We start from the raw sequence: 26,284 nt of genomic DNA on the forward strand, positions 1-26,284 counted from the left end.
TGTATTTTTTGCTGTATGGGAAATAACCCAGTAGGCCATGATGATCACTTCCCTGTCTGTTCACCAAGCTCAGCAAGCCCATGTGCTTTTCGGCCTCCAGCAAAAGAGGGCAGAGGTTAAGCCTTTTGCCATGGACTTTCTAAGGTTCACATACTAATGTAGGGTTTGGAAATTATTTAAATAATTTGATTACCAGAAAATGAGTATGCATGCAAATGTAATATTTTCAAAAATCTTTATTAGACATCATTGTAGATATACATGCATTTGATTTTTATTAATCTAATTAAACAGGAGGATCAATATTTTAATAATCATTCAGTTCAACTGTACACACTCTTAAAATGCTGGGTTGTTTTCAACCCTATTTTATCAACATCAACAAAACAATTACTGGTGCCATATTTTAATAAAAAATATGATTTAACTATTGTAACAGATACATGAAAAATGCATAATTGGAAGTTAAATCTATAGTATGAGAATGCTGTTAGTACATGAATGTTGTTTTAATCCAAACAAACCTTTCTTAATAGCAATAAACTTTGTAAACTAAAACTAAACTAAACCTTGGCTTACAGTGGCAACTATGTAAACAATAAACAATTCTGGAAATAATAAAGGCCTGTTGGCTTTTTAATATGTTTATATTGTGTTCTAAATGTGACAACATTTGCTATACACTAAATGTATAAAGTAAACATTCTGTCCAGTCATTGGTGTGTTTACCATTTTGGGGGCCATAAGCAAAGTCCAAGAACCGGGCCCCCCCCATGCCCCAGCATTGCCCAAGGTTTTTCATTTGAATTGCACAATAATAATATTTAGTATATAGAATTAAGTTATATATATATATATATATATATATATATATATATATATATATATAAATCGGGTTTCTTTTGTTTTACACTGCTTAAAATAACACTTAATTGTTACAGTTTGGTATGACAAACATTCTTGGTTTTAAAAAATGTTTCATGCTCCTCTTAGATATATCTTTTGCTTGCAAATGTCTCATAGGATGTATTTAAAAAAATGTAATTAATACTGCAACTTCTGTGTCTGACATCTTACTAAAAAAAACTAAATGAATAAAAAGAGGAAGCATTACATTATGATTCAGACTGATCTAACAAACTGAACTAACAAACACCAGCAAACAACATTGTAAGTTGGTTATTGCTTGAATTAATGGATGGGAATCACATAACTCTCATGTTCACATTGCAAAAACAAACTTACTGTGAGATACAACAAGCGTATAGACTAGACATACACTAAAGATGAGATTTTAATGACAATGATGAGGTACAGAATATGATTTATGTATTTTCTACATGATCTAAACCCCTATGTGGTGTCTTTATCATGTTTATACCTGTACGAGTGTGGGAAAAAAAGATGTGTCAAACCAAACCACCAATCACAGGCGTGAAGCCCAAAGTCTTTAAAGTAAACTTGACCATCGAGTGAATGTTGTGCAGAGTTACGAGAGCACAGAGAGAGTCGAGCAAGCGCTCATTCCAGCACTTGTGTGGCTGCATTTGTGCGCGCTGAGCAAAGGTGCGCTTTCCTGTAGAGTTTCGCTCATGAAGTAGCCTATATGTGCCCTCGCAAGGTTTCGAGCAAATATTATTCTGCGTGCATACTCGCACATATCTCGCTAGCGCATGCTTTATCCGTACCTAACATTTGGGTCTGAGTAAACGTAACATACTTTGAATTTTTTTAATTGTCCATACATTTTATATTTTGGCATGGTGTTGCAGATTTACTTGGTTAGTAAAATGTCTAAAGTGGTAAATCAGAATAAAGTGTAACCGTGATTTGTGACAGACATTTTTAGATTCTGGTGTGGACTGACAAATTGGTTATTGCTTGAAACTTGTGAAGCATCTGGTTAGACCATAGAGTTATGCTAATCTATATTGGTATGACATTTGTATTAATAAGAATGCATAAATAGGAAATACAAACACTGAAAAACAAACAAAATGCACTTTTATTATTGCAAACCATGCATTCTACTGCCAAATTTAGGTCTAATGAATAAAAAAAGCTTTGCATTACATTGCTTAAAATAAAAGTGAAATGCTTTCAGGTAATTATTTGGAATTTAGGGGAGAGCGGGGTGAAAGTACCATTTTTTTAGACTTAATTTTGAAAGAAAATGTTTTGGACAAAGATATACTGTATATTTGCTGTGGTCAATACCTCACGTGTAGTCTGTGTAGTCTATCAATACCAAGTATACAGTGTACATTTTAGGACATCCTCAGACTTCAGCATACAGTAAGTGGCAGGTCTTGCGGAACAAGGCGTCGCACAAAATGGCCTCAGACCAAAAATGATTTGCCCATCAGATGATTTTACATGTGACCCAGCCCCTTCGTATGACATCACTAGCGCAAACTTACAGGAGATCAATAAAGACTTGTTTCTTTAACATGTGTATTTAATTGTAGCCCTAACATAAATTGTTGTTGTTCCTTTTCATGTCACTTTCACTTTTGCCTTTTTGTCTGAGGTCGTTTAGTCCGATTGCCTTGTTGTGCGAGACCTGATGGCTGATGCCTTTTAGTGTAATGCCGTTTCATCCAATGCCATTTAGTTCGAGGCCGTTTTTGCCCAATGGCTAATGTGTAAGACTTTAGTCGTGACCATGTTTTGCTGAGGATGAAAGCCCTTCAGTATGAGGCGCAATGCTGTTTTATCTAATAAGTGCTACCGCTGAAGTCAGAGGATGTCTTAAAATGAACACTGTTCAGGTGGAATTTTGTACAAATGTAGAACGACTTATGTTCAAAGTGAAATTATAAGTTGTATATTGTTACTTTCGACCCATCAGTGGGTCAAAAGTAACACAACAGAATAAGATAGATTTTTATGTTACACTTGTTATTATCAAATACATCTAAATATAACCTTGTTAATATTTGAATGCAAACATATTTTGTCCTTTATCATTGCCAACAAATTTAAATTACATTTTTATTTTAAATTACAGTTTTGGAAAAAAAATCATTCTTAACATAATGCAACAGTATCCTGTTACCTTCCATTTGTTTTTATGCATCATTTAAAATGTGAATAAAAACATTAGGATTGAAGGTGGAAAAGTTAAAGGCGGAGTCCACTATGTTTAACAAAACGCTTGGGAAAAGGAGACGAGCCGACTACCAAAACATGTCTACTAGAGCGTTTCTACTAACCGACATCCTTGCCGGGTTGCGTATGTGTGGGGCGGGTCTATCAACAGAAGGTCTAGATTCTATTGGGGTAGGGGCGTGTTTGTTTAGGTGATTTCAAATATCAACATTGGTTTTCAAACATCGTGGACTCCGCCTTTAAGATATGGCTTTAAGATAGGTTTTAATAAATGCTCACATACAGAAAGTGCCACATTAGCAGTGGGACAAAAGTAACAAGTGTTACTTTCATCCCTATGGGAACTCCTGACATTTAAACCTTACTTACTTATATACTGAACACGTTGCAGGATGTTACAGCACTAAATAACCTGTAAATTGATCAGTGCTGCCATAGCTTGAAATGCAAATGTAGTCAGGGCTCTGAGAAAATCGCTTCATTACTTTTGTCCAATGTTAGTTTCGACCCTGCTCTTCCCTATGCATAAATACTATTGAAGGAGGTAATTTTGTTCAATTAATTATTACTAAATGAAAATATGAATGTATAAAAAGTTTCATGGAAAGCCAACAAACAGCCAATTACAAAAATGATGCTTGTATCACATTAAATTTACATTTTAAATACCACGTTGAACCATTTTTGTATGTGCTCTGGTCATGGTCATCATTGGGATATGTCGTAATAGTAATGTCGCAATCTGGGTTCAACTACAGAAAATCCTGGTCTCTCCGTCGGCCTATAGAGGAAAAACAGCAATACATTTTTCATTACCAAAATTACTGATTGGGTGTACCAAATCGCAATTTTTATTATTAATACATAACTTTAGATTCTTATAAGAATTCTGTGGTCAAATATGGTAATTATGTATAATGAATGTTGTACTACCCATGCATGAAACAGTTCCTTAGATAAATAACATCAAACCTTCATTTATACCATTCAACAACTGTAATAGGAATAATGTAACTATAGGTTCCCTTTCTGTCTTTCACTCGACATTGTGTCGATGATGACAGTATGGGGTGTGCTCTTGAGGGCCAATCCTGGTCTGGCTTGTGTGTAAAACGGCAAATGAAATTGAGCGAATGGTATTTGCATACCAGTCTCCGCCCACGCTTACATGTATAAAAGTAGACGCATCGCACCATTCATTCGCTCTTGTTCTTCGGAGCTCGCTGGTGTGATTTCTCTTTCAGTAAATATAAAGAAGTTTACTGTTGGGGTGATGGCGTAAAAGCGGATTCGTCTTGAAACATCCCCTGGGAGCTTCAGCAGATTGTCAGAGCATTGTCTAAAAGAGCAATTTCTGCACAGAAAATTTCCGTACTTCATGGAGCGGAAGATTTCTCTCCCCTGCTGACAGGCACATTTGCTCCCTCAGCTAACTGGGATGCCAGTTTGCTCATTGCGAGAGCGTATTTATTAAAAACATTGGGGTCACAGCCGCATCTGCTTCCCACGCTGGCGGTTCAGCTGTTAATTCAGCCTCTGTCAGTCTGGCGAGTGGGTGAATTCACTGCCACTGTTCTGGCCACAGCGGAGGATGAGTTATCTGGTGCAGCATCGGAGGGCGATTGTCTGGTATCTGAAATGATGGATGAGCCTATGGAGCTCCCGTTTTTCAGAGGTTGAACCCTGGGTGAACCCAGCACTCAGATAACAGCTGTGTGTGTGTGTTTGGGCAGCTGAATGAATGGTTTTGGGTGCTGGCCGTGGCATTTAGCCACACCCTGTCCCACTTTTGTTCTCTTCTGAACTGCATGGGGAAGTTACTTATGTCGGGAAGGTAACGTTCGGTGCCATTCAGGGTTGTGATTTCGGTCGCCCTCACCTCCTTCGATGGCGTGGCAGCTAAGGCATATGTCGGGGTACCCAGATGAGCATGCTGTCTTGGTGCATACGTGCCTGCATGCAGCTGCCATCTGACGGCACCAACCAAGTCTCCCTTCTAAAGCCTGTAAGTTTGCTTGCATGCCTACGGGTAAGCTGCATCTGCCCTGCACACTATGGACATCCTGCATTAGACCAAGGCATTTAAAACATCTGCTTGAGGGTAGGTCAGACTCAGTGATGTTGCAGTAACTTCTGAGATAATGAACGTTACAGCGCGCCCTCTGTGTCGAGTGATGTCCACTTTTGTGGTCCAAGAGAGATCTCTCTGGCTTTACTTGCACAGATGGGAGATGCTGAGATGGTTTGCTTTCTTGTCATACCCATCTTGCGAATAAGGCTGTTTGGTATACTGCGTAGGATTCTGCTCTTGTTCTAGATGTTTTACATCTCGTCACATCCTAGTGAAACCCATCAGTTTTTTAAGCCTACAGACTGCATTAATTATATTAGGGACTGGATGGCACATAACTTTCTTATGCTAAACTCCAATAAGACAGAGATGCTTATTATTGAACCAAATCGCTCCAAACATATGTCAGACTAAAAGTTGCTCATAGATGGCTTCACTGTGGTGCCATCTTCCACGGTTAAGAACTTAGGTTAAAAACTCTTTCGATAGACTTCCATCTTAGAAATATCTCAAAAATACACCATATGCTGTCTGCATCATATGCAGAAAAGCTTATCCACGCTTTATGACCTCTAGAATAGACTATTGTAACTCGTTACTCTGGGTAATATACTTATGTCGCAATAGTTAGCCTGTCTGGAACCGAGCTGACTTAAACCACTATAATGTATGACACTTGCATTACATGTGAACGGCCCCTACGCTAATAGGATTCTGTTTCTCTCTCCCTGTCTGGTCCTCGACTCTGAGGACAATGAGACAAACAGACACAGTTCCTGCAGCTGTGAAGGTCATCACACCACTGATCTACTGACCGTCCTTCAACGAGATGCCCAGCCGATGCCTGACCATTGACCACAGGCGGAACCAGTTTAATTCGCTTACCCAATAGTATATATATATATACTATTGGGTAAGCGAATCAAACTGGCCCCGCCGGTGGTCAACGGCCAGGCAGCAGAGGCATTTTAAAAACCGGCGGAACCAGTTCAATTCGCCCACCCAACAGCATATATATACTATTGGGTAAGCGAACCAAACTGGCTCCGCCGGTGGTCACCTTTGGCTTAACTTACTACTTTACTGTATACGTTACATTATTACTACGCTCGCTTTTCTATGCTTTTCCTACCTCTATTAATGTAAAGCTGCTTTGAAACAATTAACAATTGTGAAAAGCGCTATATAAATAAAAGTGAAATGAATTGAATTCTATGCAGTAAGGAAGCAGATGGATGCTGTTTAACATTTTTCACCTCGGCGTGACCCGACCTTTTCCACTGTCGCAGTCCCGTCTTATGTCTGCTCCCAGGCAGCCTCTTAGCCTTTAATCATCGGAGATGGCCGGCCTCCAAGAAGATCTACCCACAGGAAGACAGGTTGTTAGGTGACTGTAGGGGACCCTTTTGGTTCCTGAGCAGCCCTGATGATCCTGTTCCAAGGAGGAAATCTCGACCATTTTTATCATTCTCGGGCCTTCACCTCAGTCAGAGGCGTGAATGCTGCAGTGTTTTGGGCGGAGGTGGCCACCCTTTTGGATAAACATGCATAGAGCCCATCCTCTCAACCAAGATGTCTTCGGGGGATTTGCAGCCCATAATTCATAATGCCAAACAACGGACTGTGACTGCATCACATTTTGGATATGTGTGCTCTGAACAGATATATTCATTGCATGCCATTCAAAATGCTAACACAGATGCGCATCCTGGAGGTTGCAATGAAAGGTTCAGTACCAGGACTGGTTCGTAGCGATCGACCTGTAGGATGCATACTTTCATGTCTCTATTCTTCCTTGACACAGACCGTTTCTTCAGTTTGCTTTCGAGGGGAGGGCATATCAGTACAGGGTCCTCCTATTCGATCTGTCCCTGTCCTCTGTGTCTTTACCAAAGTCACAGAGGGGGCCCTAGAGCTTCTCAGGCAGCAGAGGGATCGCATTCTCAATTATCTCGACTGGCTATTCCAGCTCACTTGTGGGAATTGGTTTGCACTCACAGTGACCTGGTATTACAACATCTAGACCGTCTTAGTCTTTGGGTCAATTGGGAAAAGAGCTTCAAGAGGGTCCCATTTGAACCCCTAAAGAGAAGCTGATCTTTCTCGTGTTAGACCGCTCTCTTAGTAGCGCTCGCTTAGGGTGGGGAACCTACAGGCGCTCTCTGTTTCTTTGGAGTGCCTGGAGTTCGGGCCAATCAGGTGTTGAGCCTGCAAGCGCTCCCCTCCGGGGAAATGACCAAGCCCTCTCATTGTTGTGTCCAGTATGCACACTGCACCTTTACCTGGAAAACACACGGAACATAAGAACTTCTGAGCAGCTCTTTGTCTGTTTTGGAGGACAGCAAAGGTGTCTCCAAACAGAGGTTGGTGCACTGGATAGTGGACGCCATCACCCTGGCGTACCGCTCCCAGGAGCTGCCGTGTCCATTTGAAGTGAGGGCTCACTCCACTAGAGGTGTTGCCTTCTCTTGGGCACAGATGAAAAGCGCCACCCTGACAAACATATGTAGAGCTGCAGGTTGTGTGGCCCCTAATGCGTTCGGACGATTTTACAATATTCGGGTAGAACCAGTGCCAGCCCGGGTCCTCCCGGTGACTGACTAGGTGTCTTGCTTGCTTGGCACCCTCTCCCCTACCTAGGGGACTAGGTCCTATACCAACATACCCTTCTGATGAATGGGTTGGTACCTTTTTCATTATTGGCTTTTCCAATATAGACTGAGCAGAGCATCTTTATCGGGTCAGTATTGTATGAACATGCCAGTACTGTGATTCATATCTAGTCATTTTTTCTCCACTATTCCACATGAATAGTGTTCCCCAGCAGTATACCCGCTTCAGTGTCTCCTCCACGATGTGACTTCTCAACACATTTGACACGTGTTCTCCCTAGCAGGTGAGACTATGGTCTATTTCCATACGGGCTCCCCAGTGGTAGGTATAGTCTCTGTAGTGCATTCCCAGTATACTTTTGGCACATTCCCAGTATACTTTAGTACCCTTTAGTAGCTATCTGCTTTAAAACGCCCTGCTGGTGTTACTGGTGAGGGGTCTGTTCTTCCTCCTCGGATGAGGACCCCCTTAAACTTTACAGGAAGGTTTTGATGTCATTTGATAATTGATAATAGTACGAAACGTTACACCTGCCTATGCTTGCTTTTTGAGGTCAAGAAATGAGACAGAGTTGCAGCGTTTCACGTAGGGACCCCATACTGTTGTCATCGACACAATTTAGAGTGAATGACAGAAAGGGAACATCTCGGTTACGTATGTAACCATGGTTCCCTGATGGAGGGAACAAGATGTTTTGATGATTATTTTTTAAATAGAATTAATAAATTAAAAAGAACACCATGAGCGAACAACAGCTGAGCATTTCTACGTCTTACTGTGTTTCTCCTCCTTAGCAAAATTTTATTTAACCATTCATTTTAACCTGTTTGAAGGCAGTGAGTTCACCGGAAATGCACAAGCTGCCTTATCGAAACCAGGAAGTAACCTTGCATATGGTCAATTGAAGGAATTTCCATTTTGTGCTCTGGTTAGCTGCTTTTTCTCCATTATGTGGTCATTCATTTTATATTTTTAAATACATTTTTTTAAGGATTTAACATGTTGGCACAATTATATTTTTTCTATAAAACTAATTTAAAACATTTAAGCATACACCTTCAGATAATAGTGTGTTTTTTTATTTACTTGTATGTCCAGCATTTCTTCATAAGGTCATACATCTCAGCCGGGCAGTCGGGTGGGGCAGACATCCTCTCTCCGCTCTCAATCATTTGAATGACTTCATTTCCCTTCATGCCCTACATACACACAAAAGATTACATAAGACAGTAGTGTTATCACAGTTTAAATTGTAATGCCATGAATCTCAGGCAAGCAAGAATTATAATCCAAATGCAGTTTACTAGAGAAAGAAAGACAAAATAAAGAGTTTAAATACAATTAGGGATAATGAGGAAAATGAAGAAACCGGTGAGGACAATCAGCGATTAATTCAGTGTTGCCAACTATTTTCAATGAAAAGTAGCTATAGCCTGGTTGGAAAGTCGCTAAATGTTGCTAGATTATCATTACATAATTAGCATATAATTGACATCATCACTTCAGGAACCCTATCATACACCCGAAACAATGCATTGCAAAGCGTGACGCAAGTGGTCATTGCTAATTTCAGCATGGCGCAGGTATTATTTTCATGTTCAGCATCACGTTCATCATTGAGATTTTTTTTAGATTATGTCTCTCACAGTGGACATGCACCTACGATGACAATTTCAGAACCCTCCATGATTTCTAAGTGGGAGAACTGGCAAAATAGCAGGGTGTTCAAATGCATATTTTCCTCACTGTACTTATGTGGCAATAGTTAGCCTGTCTGGAACCGAGCAGATATTAAACCACAATAAATGTAACAATTTAACAAGAAATTAAACACTGCATTTATTTGGTTTACTCTAAAAAAAAAAAGAGCAATGCTCTGCGTTATTTATGTTGCTAGGCGACCACCAAATCAGCTGTTCCGTCAGTCAACTATTTAAACCGTGAAAGCTTTTGAATGTTTGGTTTGCTGTTAACTGTCTCGCATATTAGCAGAAACTTTCAAAAGTGGGCGCTTGCTCTGACCTTGATCGCGGGGAAGAGGTGCACAAACACTCAGTGAGTGAGGGCAGTCTACTAAACTTCTGCCACCACCACAAAAGGCCAACCTCGAATGATGTCTCCGCTTTTCCGCTCAGTTGACTTTTTTACATTTCAGGCACTGGAAAAATGTCGCGGCAGGCGGCAAAAAGATGCTCTGCACACAAAACGCTTACTGCCCATATTGTCAGGAATTGCAGAACACAAACCCAGGCGCAGACAGTAATGGAAAAACACTGAACTATTTATTAATATAACAAGAAAAACAAAACCCACGAGGGGGTAAAAGGTAACACCAACAAGATTAATTAAACACTGACTAGACTAGACTTACAACAAAATGAAATACAGGACACTAACTAGACTAATATAAATGTACAAAAACTTGACTAGGATTTAACAACAGAACAAATACTCACAGGTAGATTAGACACTGGACGAGCAAAGAACACCAAACACACTGACATTAAATAGGAGAACTAATGAGGGGAACAGGTGAAAAGAATAACAGGTAAGAGATCGGGTGAAAAGTGATGGGACAAGGAAAACACGTGGCTTGATAGTAAATAATCCATAGCTACGTGTTCCCACACAAAACATGTTACTGTCAGAACCCTGTCACCATGAACTAGATGTAATACAAGACAAGATCCTGACAGGATCCTGACACATAGAAAACAATTGAAAAAGGCATTTCTCACTACCATAAACGTGTTCTGTGTGATCAACAACAATGACAACAGAAACGTCTTTCTGCACTTTCCCTGCTATCTGAACTGGGTAGGGACATAGATTTAACATCATATGCCGGTTTGCTTGGTCAAAATCCAGAAAATGTCATTGTAAATTGTTTGAAATTTTTGGTATAATATCACTGTTATTTTTTTCCATTGTTTTATTCAGTACAAGCAATAAGTAAGTAACATTACACCAGTTAGTAGGTATCCATTCACCCCCAGGGATCCAAAAACTCGGCGCCCCGTTTTCTCCTTTTCATAACAGAATCAACTTAAAATACTCCATCATTAATAATCATACACTTACGTATTTGACATATTTTGAAACTGTGAAGGGTCTTCTTTAATTTGTGTACATTTACAATAACAACAGATCTTTGTGTTTTTGCCAAATAAAGAAAATAAACAGGGTGCGCATTCAGACATTTCTGTCTCCGCCAGCTGTCTCTCAAAACACGTTACAAAAATCTATTGAAACTCCGCGAATACTCATCACACAAACATGATACAAATATCCAAAGAAAGCCTGAAATGTCTACTTTTAAACAAGCTAGTTATAATCAAAAACAAATATTGCCTGTTTATATAATCTGCATTGAAGTAAAGAGAGTACTATTTTCCTGGCTGAGATCATTATCTTTTCATTATCTATCTAAAAAATTACGGATTACATACCATTTTTTTGAGTCATTGATATAATAATTTTCGGATCATCAAAAAATGGAAATAAGGAAAATAAAATGAGAATAAATTATAGTCCAAGCATATGAAAATACAAATAGTAATGTATGAAAATATGATTCCTTTGAGACTGTTTTGTTCCTAAATACTAAGACTTCTTCAGTCTTCTTCATTCTATAAATTTAATATAATTAATCTTTTAAAGCTACAGAAGTGATTTAGCTTTTGTCTTCTGTTGTTTGATTAACATAATGACACAAACATAAGCAGATTTCTTAAGGGTGCCACTTTAAGAACGAATAAGCACGGATCCATATACTGACACACATATGATTTCTTTTTGAACTGTTTACGTTGACTTTTAGACATAATTGACAGTATGTTTTAGAATACTTGCCAAGACTGGTATTTTGAGATAATTTTGTGTGTATGTGTCCTGTCAAGCGCACCGAATCTTTTAAAAACATGGTTTACTGTCAACGTTGATGTAACCTACAATTTATAATAAATAATGAACAAAAAACTGCCAGCTGACTGTTACAAACACAGCTGTTGATTTTGATAAATGGTGGTTAATAGGGGTTGGATTATACCCACAAGACAAAACAACAAACATACAACTGCCTAAAGACAAAGAAGTTATGATGTTAAATCAAGTTTCTTTTAAGGTTTTTGTAGTGCTTTTGTTATGTCATCCCACTTTGGCATTGTCTATATAGACATGCTTTTACACATGATCACACATTTTTTCATAAAGCCCATCTGAAGAATGCTCTTGATTTAGCATGCTTCAACATTCACTGCTGTAAAGATAGTTGTGAAGATTACTTGATTAGTTTATTATTGGTCCAAATAATATACAGACTTCATACCTTGTATGGTTTCTGTCCATATGAAAAAGCCTCCCACATCAGGACTCCAAAGCTCCACACGTCACTTTTAGAAGAGAACTTCAAGTAATTCATGCACTCAGGTGCATACCATTTCAGGGGCCATTTACCATGACTTTTAGCCTACAAAACAAAGTAGAAAAGCATTCAGATTGTGCTTAAACATTTTCTACTGTCACAAAGGATAATTTAAACAAGATTTTAAGGAGAGCTGGGCACAACCTAACATGTTTTGGCTCAATCATTCAAAAAAATATTGTGATGTAAATAAATTACATCATAATTTATTTTTAATGATATTTTAATTTTAAACATGTCTGCACTGTAAAAAATCGTTGCTGCCTTATTTTGTTTTGTTAAATCATCTCCTATTACACTGTTGAAAATTTAGTTTGAAAACCAATAATTCAGTATTTCTATCTTTTAATTACAGTTATCATTTTGATTACTGAGATTTACGAGATCCGTGACACGCACGTCTGCATGTATGCACAGCATTTTTCCAACTGATTCAGGACCTAGGGTTCTAGGTAACTGATTTAGACACACAAAAAGTGTTTAAAAACAATGTTTGCGCCTGTGAATGTGTGTGTGACCATCTACTCTGGCAGCTTTTCAGTCACAGACTTATGACCGTAAGGCTCAAGTGTTTAAACAAGCCTCCCTCACTAATTCTGATGTCGGAACTTTTAAGTTCGGTGGACTGAAGTCCCTGGTTAAGTTAAAGGAACACGCCCACATTTTGGGAATTTAGCTTATTCATCGTATCCCCCAGAGTTAGATAAGTCCATACATACCTCTCTCATCTCCGTGCGTGCTGTAACTCTGTCTGACGCAGCCCCCGCTAGCTTAGCTTAGCACAAAGACTGGAAATGCATGGCTCCAGCTAGTATACTGCTCCCAATAAGTGACAAAATAACGCGATCATTTTCCTATTTATGTGTTGTGATTTGTATAGTCAAACCGTGTACAAATAACAAGGTGATATGAGACACAGCGATCTTTTGGCGGTGTACATGCTGAGAGCTGTGTTCTCTGGGGACGAGGCGCTGCCGCATGGGCGGAGTGATATGCTCGCAGCACACGAGAAGCCCCTGGTGAGGAGCAGAGAGTTCGGTCAGAGTTGTGCAAATCACTCCGCCCATGCGGCAGTGCTTCGTCTTCAGAGAATATAGTTCTCAGTATGTATACTGTTAAAAGATCGCTGTGTCTCATATCACCTTGTTGTTTGTGCACGGTTTGACTATACAAATCACAACACATAAATAGGAAAATGATCGCGTTATTTTGTCACTTATTGGGAGCAGTATACTAGCTGGAGCCATGCATTTCCAGTCTTTGTGCTAAGCTAAGCTAGCGGGGGCTGCGTCAGACAGAGTTACAGCACGCACGGAGATGAGAGAGGTATGTATGGACTTATCTAACTCTGGGGGATACGGTGAATAAGCTAAATTCCCAAAATGTGGGCGTGTTCCCCCAACTCAGAAATTTGTTGATTGACTACTTATTTTAAGTTGGCTTAACTTTTTCATTAAATTAAGTTAGGTAAACTACTTGGCCCAAAAGTTGAGTGAACAAGAAAAAGCTGCACTGTAAAAAAATGCAGCATGAAGTTAAAACAACTTGGTTTTGCAAGTTAATCCAAACTACTATTTTAAGTTGTTACCTGTGATAAGTTGACATAACTTAAACAAATTCAACTTGTTTTTATAACTTAATTTGTTATGTTAAAGTTACATATATCCTGCATTTTTACAGTGTTGTGTTGACTCAAGATTGTTCATGTCTTTCTGCTGTTTGGTGAGTCTTTGTTAAGTCATTCCAAGTTTAAACTTGGCATGACCTAACAAAGACTCACCAAACAGCAGAAAGACATGAACAAAAAATCTTAAGTCAACACAACACTGTAAAAATCTTTGTTTATGAAAATATGTTTTTGTTAATAACTGTCACAATCATTTACTGTTATTATAAATATGTTACTGGTTTGTGTTATATTAAACCCCATGTTAGGTTATGTGCCACTCACCCCTAAATGTTGCAGAATAGGGTTCCATTTAAATAAAGTTTTGTGTACATCGTAGTATCTGCTTATTTAAAACATAATTCCTGTGCAAGTTAATATACCTTGTAATAATTCTCCTCTTCTGTCAAAGCTTTAGAGAGTCCAAAGTCACTGATCTTGGCATAGTGCTGAGTAACTAAAAGCACGTTTCTGGCTGCCAGATCTCTGTGAACGAAGTTGTGCTCTTCCAAATACTTCATTCCCATTGAGACCTGATGAACCAGTTCAGCAATATTCTTCACGGATATGTGTCTTGGAGATCAACACAAGTGAAAAACAATTTAGTTTTTATTCTAATTAATCTTTTACATGCCCAATGAAACATCTTGTGTTATACCATATACAGCCTACTTAAGATAAATAATAAGAAATAAGAAATTGTTATATTTATATAGCGCTTTTCTGCGGCACTCAAAGTGCTTTACATATGAAAGGGGGATCTTCTCAACCACCACCAATGTGCAGCATCCACTTGCATGATGCAACAGCAGCCATATCGCTCCAGAACGCCCACCACACACCAGCTTATTAGTGGAGATGAGACAGAGTGACATAGCCAATTCGTATGGAGATAATGAGTAGGCCAATTGACATGTTTTGGCCAGAATGCCGGGGCACACCCCTACTTCTTTTTAGAATTACATCCCGGGATTTTTAATGATAAGAGAGTCAGGACTTTGGTTTAGCATCTCATCCGAAGGACGGTGCTTTTTTGAGAGTATAGTGTCTCCATCACTATACTGGGGTGTTAGGACCCACACAGACTACAGGGTGAGCACCCCCTGCTGGTCTTGCTAACACCTCTACCAGCAGCAACCTGGTTTTCCCAGGAGGTCTCCTATTCAAGTACTGACCAGGCTCAACCCTACTTAGTTTCAGTGGGCAAGCTGTCTTTGGCTACAGGATGATATGGCTGCTGGTTATTATACTATTTATATTATATTATAAAATGTATTTATATTATATTATAAATTCAAAGATCTGATACTATCATAAATATCCTGTGGAATATTGTAGAATTATCCTGACACAGAACATCTTGTGTGTCCTATCACTGAAGCACAAAAGGAGGCTCATGGGTCAGGTTTGGCTGGTTAGAATGGGGAGTTGTAGTCTCAGCCTCAGACGTCACGCCCACAAACTGTTGGCTGAACGTCTGATGTTTTTCGTACACTTTTCTGGAAACCCTGTGAGAATGTTAAAGTCGTCTTTGATTGGTTGAAAAAAAAACGGATTTCCAGGAGACGCGAGTGTCGCGATTAGTTTCGGTCCCTGGAAAACAAAGCTCTGACGTTCCATTGAGGAAGAGAATCAGTCGTGTTCACGTGGATAATAATGAGCAGTTATCATGATCAGCTAAACATTGGATTCTAAAAAATATGCAAAGTTCGCAGCATAGACTCTCTAAAAGATGTCCAAGAGTTTTGCTTGAGGCAGTTAGTGAAGTCAAAAAGTTTGGTTCTCCTGAATGCTTGTATGTGTTAAAAAGTGAAGAGATATGCTTCAAACAGACGTTTAACGGGAGCGTCTCATCGGTGTGGCTGTTGATGAAGTGCACAACATTGTTCTATGGTGAGTAATGTTGTTTATTTAGATGCTATTCGGTTGTGGCTGGTTATTTCAATAACTGACTTGTTGCCAGCCGGCTCGTTATTGTGGGGAGTCCGAAACGTGACGCTAGATGAAACAAACTGTGATTGATTGTTTGACATGTCGGTCAAAAAGCTTGTGGGCGGGCTTTGTCCAGAAAAAGCAGCAAAAAACACCAGACCTTCAGTATTGAAGGTCTGGCTACGTGAGACTAGGGGAGTTGTAACATCTCTACTGTTAGATACCTTATCTACACTATTGTGGGTCGATTTATTTATTCAGAAGTTCTGACAAACATTCTGACTAAATAACGTTTTTGTATTTTGTAGACAATATATAAAGACACATATTTCAATAAATAGTTTGCCACTTCACAGCTTAGTACTACTGTACACAGCTTTAGTACTACTGTACTAAAGGTACTCTGGACTGCAAGTGTTTTGTGGTGCAAGAACTGCCAGAAAATAGGGGTGTCATGCAGCCGCGTAGCTATGGGTGGGCCTGGGTGGGCCTGGGTCCACCCACCTGTCAGCTAGGCCCACCCACCTGCCTATCCAGTAAAGCCTATTAGTTATCCTAAAGAGTAAATTATGTTGCATTTATCACTATACTTGACCTATAAAATAAATCTTTTTTTAAAACTCTTGTTTGCTATTATAATAAGGAATAAGTTAATTTTGTAAATAGTAGTGCAATAAATAGCGCATTTCGAACAGCCTCCTGGCCCCTCCTACACCCCACATCATAGAAATTAACATTAACACCCGGTTTAAGGCTGACACGTAAGGAATAATGAAAGCTGCGCTGCTTCATTGTCTTAGAATGAAGGTCACGAAGACCTTCGGTGAGAAGACTTTAGTACAGCTTGATGGTGCACCCTTTAACATTATCGTTGAGGTTTCTGAACCTGAGGTGTTGGTTCAGCAGCTAAAAAAAGAAAAGTCTTTGCATAACATTTGCGCCCATGAGCCTTCTGGTCTGAAAATGAGGTGTTCAGGCGCATTGTTGGTGCTTTGCTATTTTGAGGCAAATAAAATAGACTAGCCTACGCCATGACCAACTAAAACCTGCCAATGGAGAAATATTGCTTTTGTTATTTAATGAGCGCATACGCGCCTATAAACGGCAACGCGCATTTGCGCCTATAAACGGCAACGTTTAAACAAACGTTTAAAATATAAAAAATCAAAGGATTAAAATGATAAAATGTTTTAAAGATTATTATTGAGTGTCTTGGACATAAATAAGGACCAATTATGAGACGTTAGAAGGCGTAAAAACTTGCTTCACCTGTAGCCAGGTAAGTAATTAAATGTTTTGCTTTAAACAAATGCAAATATTGCATTTGTTTAGAATTTTTTTAATGCTACCCAAAAATGTATTATATATGATGACTTTGTACCTGTGGATATGATGAGATGAGAACCGTTGTTATGCTTAAATTTCAAAACACCCACAGCGCTGTTCTAGTGCTGAAATTGCTTTTATAAATTATTTATTGTTACAAATAAACTATTTTTAAAGTACAAACCTTTTCTTGCATATTTGTAAATTATTCTTTGAGATTACTGATCATGTAGGCTATCCATACATTTACAATAATTAAAAGCCTGCTATTTTTACTTCCATGACTGAAAGAAAACGACTTTTAAAGGTTTAAATGAAGAATTTCGTTGCAAAACGAGAGAACTCCGTTTTTAACATTTTTGTCAAATTATTATTATGTTATTATTTTGTTTTATAGTGCTACTTAGCTGTATTTTTTAAGTTATGAAGGTTTAAATCAAAACAAACCAACCGCATTTAAATTGATATTAAATGGAATGCACAACCAAAAAATGAGATTTCTTTTGCAACGAAACTTTTCAAATACCAACAAATTAAAGTGACACCATGTAATTTTTCAACCTTCATAATACATTTTCAAGACCCTTGTGATAGTACATCGACTTTAAATAGGTTGAATGACATGTCTACCATAGCCTGACGGGGTCTGTATCACTTTTACTCGTATTTTAAAACTTAGGGTTTGTGGTAGTAACCAGAGCACAAAAAAAACTACAAAATTCGACTGCTTTACGGCATACGTCATTTCCTCCACACAATTTGTTTTTAACGTGAATTTTGCTGGAGGCTACTTAAGGAGTGTAGAGAGCAATTTCTATTATGTGACTCTGTGGCACAGTCTTTAGTGTCACGGACCTATGACACGGGCGACCCGGGTTCGATTCCCCTTTAAGGCAATTTTTTATATAAACTGTTGATTCATACATAAATGCGATGTTCTTTATAAATTACGGCGATTATATTGCATATAGTTCCCTGTATTCAGATGCTGTGTTCACGTATTTACCTTTCTTTTTACTGTGTCTATGATATTTACATTACAATCCAGGATGCTATAGCACTCAAACTTGCTCACAGTGTAAAACCAAACCCTATTCATTCACCAATCAGATCCGAGCGTTTCTCTCTTCTCTCTTCCTCATTTGCTGCGTTCCGCTGTCACTCGCGTGACGTATTACAAAGCGGCAGACCTAAACGCATCGGTTTACTTGGATTTGGAGCGATTTTCACACAAAAAAGAGGAATAACGAGCGCCATTGCGGAAAATCCTGGTGGCGAGGGAGAGAGAGAGGATGCAACAATATTTGTTTGGAAAAAGGCAAGGAAATACGTCTGGTCGTTTCTGAATTGGAAGGCTGCAGCCTCCGGAGGTCAAATATGCAGGCTGCACACGTCATCAAGCCTGGTTTATTAAGGTAAACTGAGCATTACATTCGCAAGTCATAAGCATACTCCAACAGTTTACGATTAACTAAGTATAATAGTCAACTTTGTAATTGTTAATATTGTGAAATAAGACAGTCTTGATGACGTATTAGAAATACGACATCCGGAGGCTGCAACCTTCAGATTGAGAAATGGCTTCTGCCACGACGAGTTCCTCATCAGAAAGTTGTAACATGACTGCGTTTCTCCCTGTTGTCTCAAAATGTTGATCGTTTAGCATTTTAAATGTTTAGTTTTTAGTTTAGTTTTAAGGTTGGCCAGTTCCTTTCCTTTGCGACAGTGCTGCGGCGCTTGTGGGCTCTAGGGGCGCTAGAAGTGAAAAATACGTGTCTAGCACCCCCTAGTGGCCAAAAGTTTCATGGTGTCCCTTTAAGCTACTATTTAAAGTATTTTTAAAGTAGGCCTAGCTTTTCTTGCATATTTGTAAACTATTCTTTGAGATAACACGGATCATCTGGGCTATCAATACATTTACAGCAATTAAAAGCCTGTTATTTTTACTTGAATGATCATGACTGAAAGAAAACAACTTTTAAAGGTTTTAATACCAACGAATAACAATTTCATTACAAATAAAAACAACGCAATTTTTTAATATCAATCTTAAACTGGTGGTCTTCTTCCTCTGCTCAGTTTTTTAGTTTACAAATTCTGCCAAAATATGGAATCGGGATGGCGCAAGGCAAGCGCAACTGGCTTGTAAAGGAGATGAGACTCTTATTGGTTTATTGCACATTGCGTTTAGATTGTTAAAATAGAGCCCATACAGGCTTTTGTTCTTATTAAACGGTGATATATTGAAACTGGTGTAGTTGTGTGTTTGTATATTTTAATAACAGATGCTTTTTTGGTTAAGGCCCACCTGATTTTCTCTGGGCCCACCCACATTGTGAATCCTGGCTACGCTAGTGGTGTCATGTTATTGCAGCTGCAATAGACAATAACACATGGATTTACAGATGTTTCCAGGTGTTACAGATCAGTTTGATAGAGGCTATCTATTACTCGACTCAATTTTATTTCTAGAGCACTTTTTAAAAACTGCAATGGTTACCAAAGTGCTGTAATAGAAAGTAACAAAAAATTTAATAAATACATACAATTAATTATACATGCAAATATTAACTGTAGTTTACACGTAAGAGACAACATCTTTTAGTAGAAGGATGTAACTTAAAGAAATTTTCTTTAAAAAAGAGCATTGTAATTTTGTCCTTGTGTTACCAATATTTTTTGTATTTATTAACTATTTTATAAAAGTATTAATGTATGGGAAGATGTGCATTAACATGAATATACTTTTAGCATCATACCGAACACTCTTCAGCCGTGACTTACTTGTTCTTCTGCAGGAACTTATGCAGTGGCCCCAGCTCAGCAAGCTCCATGACCAGCATAAGGTTCTCTGCTTCACAAATGCCGATCATGCGTACGATATATGGATTATCCAGCTGCTGCATGACGCTGGCCTCTCGAAACATCTCCTCCTTTACTGCTGTGTTATTATCGTCATTCTTTAGGATTTTTACAGCCACAACTTTTTGTGTCCTGAAATACAGATGGACCCCTATTAATGTTGTTTTGTCATTGCAGCAATGTTTTTAAACATATGTAATATAATATTAGTATGTGACAATAATAATTTGTGCTATGACACAAGTTTGTTACGAAACATGCCATTTTTTAAGGATTGGATGAGAGTAACAAAAACAAGGCAATTAAATGGATTCCCAAACACTATTGTGTTTGTAAAATTCATAAGATTGGGCAGATTAAGTAAAGAAAATGTTAAGAATTTAATAAAAATAAGATTTATTAAGTATGGTAAATTTGTTAAGTATACACACATATATATACACACACACACACATATATATATATATATATATATATATATATATATATATATATATATATATATATATATATATATATATATATATATATATATATATATATATATATATATATATATACATATATATAATCCAGTACAATCCGCCAATATCCGCCACGTTATTCTGTCATCCTTTCTCACGTTTTTTTTTTCGAAAACCCGATAAACGCAGCTCCTCCTTTTCTGCAGAATGCAATAAATCTGCTCAACAAATCACAGCACACCATTCCATGCACTGTAAACAACACTGACAGCCTCAAGCTTCTGTCATACTAACACATTGATCCCAGGGGAACTTATAAAAAAACATTATTCCATTATTTTACTTGAAGCCAACGAAAATCGAGCAAGACCAAAAAATTTTACAGCTGATTGCTGTAAAAAAAGTTCAGCGACAACGTCCCAAGTGTAACAGCAGCAATGACAGTGTTTTTAATATAACAAGTGTTTTGATTAATGCCATTAATGTTTTTTTTATCAGTGTATACCACTAGTCAACTAAATGAATATGACATAGCAAAGATGAATGCACATTTATATATTGATTCAATAGATTTGTAGCATTTAAAAAAACTTTTAAAAATAATCTGTTTTTATAATAAATCTTTGATATCAAATTATGGATTTGAATTTTTTATGTTTTTATAACCTAAAGATGCTATGTGAAAGTTTGTAATAGAAAATTGTGTTTTTCATCTTGTCATTTTCCTGGTATAGAAAACAAATTAGTCAAAATGGATTTATTGTGTGGATTTATTGTGTATTGCGTATATCTCTTTTACCAAAAACAAATATAACATAAAAATCTATCTTGTACTGTTGTGTTCAAAGTAACAATGTGCTACTTATGTTTAAAGTGAAATTATACTGAAGTTGTTTTACATTTGTTTAAAATTCCACCTGGTATTGATAGACCACACCTGTGAGTTAGTGAACAGTAGTGAAAAATATATATCTGTCTAAAACATTATGTTTTAAAATTAAGTTTTTTTAAATGGTACTTTTGCCCCTGCTCTCCCTTATAGTACAATATATCCCCTATAGAATCAACTATGTCTGGCTCTCTCTTAAGGGTTTTTTCTCCATATGACTTTTTCTTCATGTAAAATTAGGCATTTTTCTCCTATGAGTTTTTGTCCTACTTTAGTTGTCCCCTGATTTTTTTCTTGCTTTTTTATGTAAAGCTGCTTTGAAAAAATTAAACAATTGTGAAAAGCGCTTTATAAATAAAATTTAATTGAAATTAATTCTCAGTCATTGTTGGATAAATCATTCAAGAGCTTAGGGGCTAAGCATGAAAATGATCCACCACCTTTGGACACTTTTGATTTTCTAGGAATAATTAAGTGACCAAAATTTTGCGACCGCAGTGTACGGATACAGTGATGGGTATTTTTGTGAATCACTTCCTGATGTTTTTAAGTTTTTTAGTTCACATTTATTTTACATTTTGATTCAGATCTTAATTTTCTGTTGGTTGTATTTTGTTCTAATATTATTGTCAGGGGTGTACATAACTTTTTTGGCCTGGTTCTCAAATGAGTAATTCAACATCTAAAATGATCTTTATTTGTACATTTTCTGAGAGGTGCACCGTCCTAAAGGCTTAAGTTAAAACTACAAAGATGAGTGTGCATCCACATGCACGTCTGACATTTTGGTTTCAGTTCTGGAATTTCAACATAAAATGCAGGACTTTCTTGATGTTAAAAGAGTTATTAAGAGAGATAAAGTTCAGGACCTGATTGATGTTAAAAAAGTTATTAAGATAAGACAAGACTCGAATAAGATCCCTGCACTGACTGACAAATCCTAAGTGCACACAGATGAGCAAGTGCACAACCCAGAGTCTACAACCCTATAGTCTACACATATACAGATAATTACAGTTTTAAAATATCTGTTTTGACAAGAATTCACGAAAGCATAATAAGCAATACAACAAACTTGCTGAGCTCATACAGCGTTTGTGCGAATGTAGCAAAATTGTTAAAAAAAAAACTTTCTCATAAACCTTCATCTAAATGAATAAATAATCAGATATATGTTTCCATTTTCAAATAACAGTATGCTCTTTTTTCAAAAACTCTGTTTTGACAATCAGTTCAAAACAAGCAACATTTCTTTAAAAATTTTACATTTTCATATTTTTATATATTTACTTATTTATTTTATATTTGGGCAGAAACCTGATGGAATAACAATAAAACTTGCTTCAATTATTGATAAATTACTGTCTTAACTCTAGATTTCTTTACCAAATTATTTAACCTTTATTATGAATGCATGCACATAAGAAGGCAATGAAAAATGTCCAGTCATGACTAATCAGTCATTTAATGTGTTGTGTTGTGAAGTGTAAGTTTGTGCTCCTTTCTGACTGTCAAAGATTAAAATCTGCCCCAGTCACATGTAACAATCCGTAGATGTGTTGTGTCCAGTCTTAGATTGTTCCCAGCATAAAAAGCTGGCAATCTAGCATAGTTGGCGTCCACCTGGCATTTCAGCCGCATTTAAATGCTTGGGTGTATGCCCCCTAACTAATTACTTTAGTTTTAGTACTACCCAACACTGGTGACTAATGCTGTTCTACAAAACAAATTAAAAATAAGTAAAAGGAATAAAGTCTCATAAAGGTCATCTATGTCACTCTTAATATTATAATTGCAGAATCTCTGAATATTTTTGTGTGAGCAGACTGAAATTTGAGTTATTTACTGATAATTAGTGACCGATTAGTGAATGATAATCTTGCCCTCCCTAAAAGCTCATGGCTATCTGTGAATAATATTTCACTTTAGTTTCATAATATAACATGAGAAGGACTTAGAATGTAGCATTCAAGTAGAAATGTAGACTTTTGCTTTTCAGCATAATTTTTGGAATTTAAAAGCCTGTGGTCACTATCTATTGTATTGGGTTGCAAGAACCTTGTAATATTTTTACCTTTATGTCCCACACAAAGACACAAAATTTTGAGTTTGGAATGAAATGTGGTTAAGTAAATTTTTGGGGTAAAATAGGGTTAAAAATTTTAGACTGTAGTCAAATGTGTTCTTATAGGGTTGATTGACTAACTTCTTCATCTGGTAAATGCCTTTTAAGACCGTGCCAAAATTGCCTGAGCCCAACTCTCCATCCTCAAGTATCAGGTCACTCCGGTTTACTGTAGTTGAGCGCAATTCTTCAGGATCTGCATATGGACTCTCATAAACCTGTGTGTCCATTGGCATAGCTTCTGTGGAAACATAACATTACCTTTTAGAAGAAATATAAGATCAGAGTGAGGTGATACTAGTCCAGAGTTAGCACTGTACTAATTATTTTTATTATAACAATTTTATAGTATATTTACATTACATTAGTATATTATTGTATTATTTTACAGGAATTATAGTATTTCAAAAAATGTGTTGGTTTTGTATGTTACCCGGTCCCCTGAAAATGTAACTCTTAGTCGGCAGGTAAGCCTCGACCATCTGGCACCATTTAGACAATTATTTACAAGGGAATACCTTCCTAAAAGTACCTCCCATTAATCCTTCCATAATGGCTGCCTTAACTTTGTTCATTGTGCATTACTTAATACTACACTCAAAAAAATGCTGGGTTATTTTCAACCAAGCGTTGAGTCAAAAGGGGACGAGCATAGCCATTGGGTTAAATTAACCTAGAACATTTTTATATTTGACCAAACAATGGGTTAAAACAACCCAGCTTAAGTTTAATTACAACCTGATGATAACCCAGCATTTTTGAGTGTACCAGATACAATTTATACCTTATAAAACTATACACTTAAAACTTTGTTAAGTTTGTTAAGTAAATGTAAACATAAGATTAATAAATTCCATTGTTCTTTTATTTATAATAAATAATTACTTTGTGCCATTTGGTTAAACTTTTCACTAGTAAACCTTGACATAATGTTGTAACAATAAGCTAACCTGTACTAAATATATTACCTTGAAGATCACCTCTGCCGTTTGAGTCAATGTTATAAGGATTTTGAAGATGACCCTGTAAGCAGATGACAAAAATTATATTTGTGAAAATATATTAGTCACATAGAAAATGTTAAAAGAAAATGGGGATAATGCATATCATTGAGACTGGAAGGACAGGATCAAACCACACTTTTTCCTGTGTTCTTCATGGCACGTTGATTCATAATAAATGCAAAATTAAATTTACTGCACTGCTTAAATGTTAAATGAATTACAAACCTGTATAGGATTATACACGGTAACACTATGGTCAGTGTCCATGAAGAACAAAAGAAATTTCCTTAAAAACCATCACATAAAAAAGAAAAGGGAAGATTTCTTGCAGATAGGTTTTGTAACATCCTGACTGCATGTCCTAAAAGCGCAAACATAAAATACTACAGGTTTAATAATTAAGTATTTTTTATTATTAAAAAGGAGTGATAGGAAAGGGTGATCAAAAGATGGATATATGATTGGGGAAATGTCACCTGAAAATCTAGACCAATGTCTTCACAGATGACTGCCATCTATTTCACAATAGCCAAATGTTATTTTCTTCCAAACCCTTTTAAAGCTGTCTAATGTCAACATACTTTCTAATCTCTACATATTTGGCCAGGGACATTATGGCAGGGGTAACAGAGGAAGAGTTATATCCTTTGCTTTGTACATGAGTGGGGTTACTTTATCGAATTGACAGTGCCACTGCACGCCTATCAATTCGATAAAGCCCCCCCCCCCCGCATACTTTAGCCCCTGGATAGGTGTGCAGTGGCTAAATACAAACCTTTAACTGTGCATTTTATTTATCCATATATTATCCAACAATAAAAGGCCAAGAGGTTCATAAACTACTTGTTCTGAATATGTGTATTAATACTGTAAATAACTATTGACCATTGTTGTCTTTTTTATGTTGTTGATGTTTTATATGCCAAGTAAGCCTTTTAATTTAACTGTTTCCTCATGATGTAACAGCAATAAATAAATAAATAACAGTAAAGGTAGTACGAAAGTCAGCTTTGTTAAATGGACTTGAAAATTAAACTTGTGCGTGTTTGTGTGTGTAAGTGTCAGGGCTTGACATTAACTTTTAGCTCACTGCTGTTAATACACTGTGGATTTTAAAACTAACTGTAACCTGTACAGTTCTGTGCAAATTCTTAGGCCACAATTATTTGTTGTTTTTGCACTGGTATAGTGGCCAAATATATTTTCTTCTCTGTCTAGTCATTAGAATGCAACCAGAAAATACAGGATCATTATTAAAAATTATTTAAAAAAAACAGAATAAAATGATAAGATAAAGTGTCAAGTTTAGTCTGACCTTACTGAAGTGAGGTTAATGAGGTAAATGAAATGAACTTAATTCTTAACTCTAATCTAATGATTACAGGCTCCACAAAATAGTTCAAGATGCGCGCTCAAGAAATGTAACACTTAATTCTGACTTTTGTCTGAAAAGACATTTCATTTTAAATATATATATATTATTTATTTAGTGTACATCCTGTATTTTCTGTATGTATCTTACTAAAGAGAGTGAAAAAGAAATATTGCTGGCCATTAACACCTTGTTAAAACAATAAAGCTTGGTTTAAGAGACAATGGCTGAATCCCAAACCGCCTACCCCCACACCATATAGCATGCAAAGTAGCGCTTTTTACATACTACATAGTATGGAAGTAGGCGGCCTGGGACTCAGCCAATGTATAATTGTATATGTAAATTTACATTTTTTGACCAATAGGTGGCACTGGACTCAAGTTGTGCATGTCCTGTTAGGTCATTCTTGTGATGACAGGTGCC

At 37.1% G+C, this 26,284-nt stretch overlaps 1 protein-coding gene across 4 annotated transcripts in view; it reads right to left on the reverse strand.

The window, feature by feature from the left end:
- Nucleotides 1-221: 221 nt before the first annotated feature.
- syk (spleen tyrosine kinase) overlaps nt 222-26,284 on the reverse strand; it is a 60,428-nt gene continuing 34,365 nt past the window's right edge. For 2 of the 4 annotated variants that reach the window (XM_055209153.2, XM_055209150.2), the window contains 7 exons: nt 24,451-24,505; nt 23,564-23,720; nt 19,927-20,136; nt 14,268-14,457; nt 12,123-12,263; nt 8,882-8,994; nt 222-3,892 (listed from right to left, as the gene is read on the reverse strand). In XM_055209153.2, the coding sequence (XP_055065128.1) occupies nt 3,820-3,892; nt 8,882-8,994; nt 12,123-12,263; nt 14,268-14,457; nt 19,927-20,136; nt 23,564-23,720; nt 24,451-24,505 (939 nt within the window). In that variant the 3' untranslated portion in view covers nt 222-3,819. Of the gene's footprint in view, nt 3,893-8,881; nt 8,995-12,122; nt 12,264-14,267; nt 14,458-19,926; nt 20,137-23,563; nt 23,724-24,450; nt 24,506-26,284 lie in introns of all 4 variants that reach the window. The other 2 variants (XM_055209148.2, XM_055209151.2) reach the window with 1 other exon arrangement.

The sequence above is a fragment of the Misgurnus anguillicaudatus genome, chromosome 12, assembly GCF_027580225.2.
Source record: "Misgurnus anguillicaudatus chromosome 12, ASM2758022v2, whole genome shotgun sequence".
NCBI lineage: Eukaryota > Metazoa > Chordata > Actinopteri > Cypriniformes > Cobitidae > Misgurnus > Misgurnus anguillicaudatus.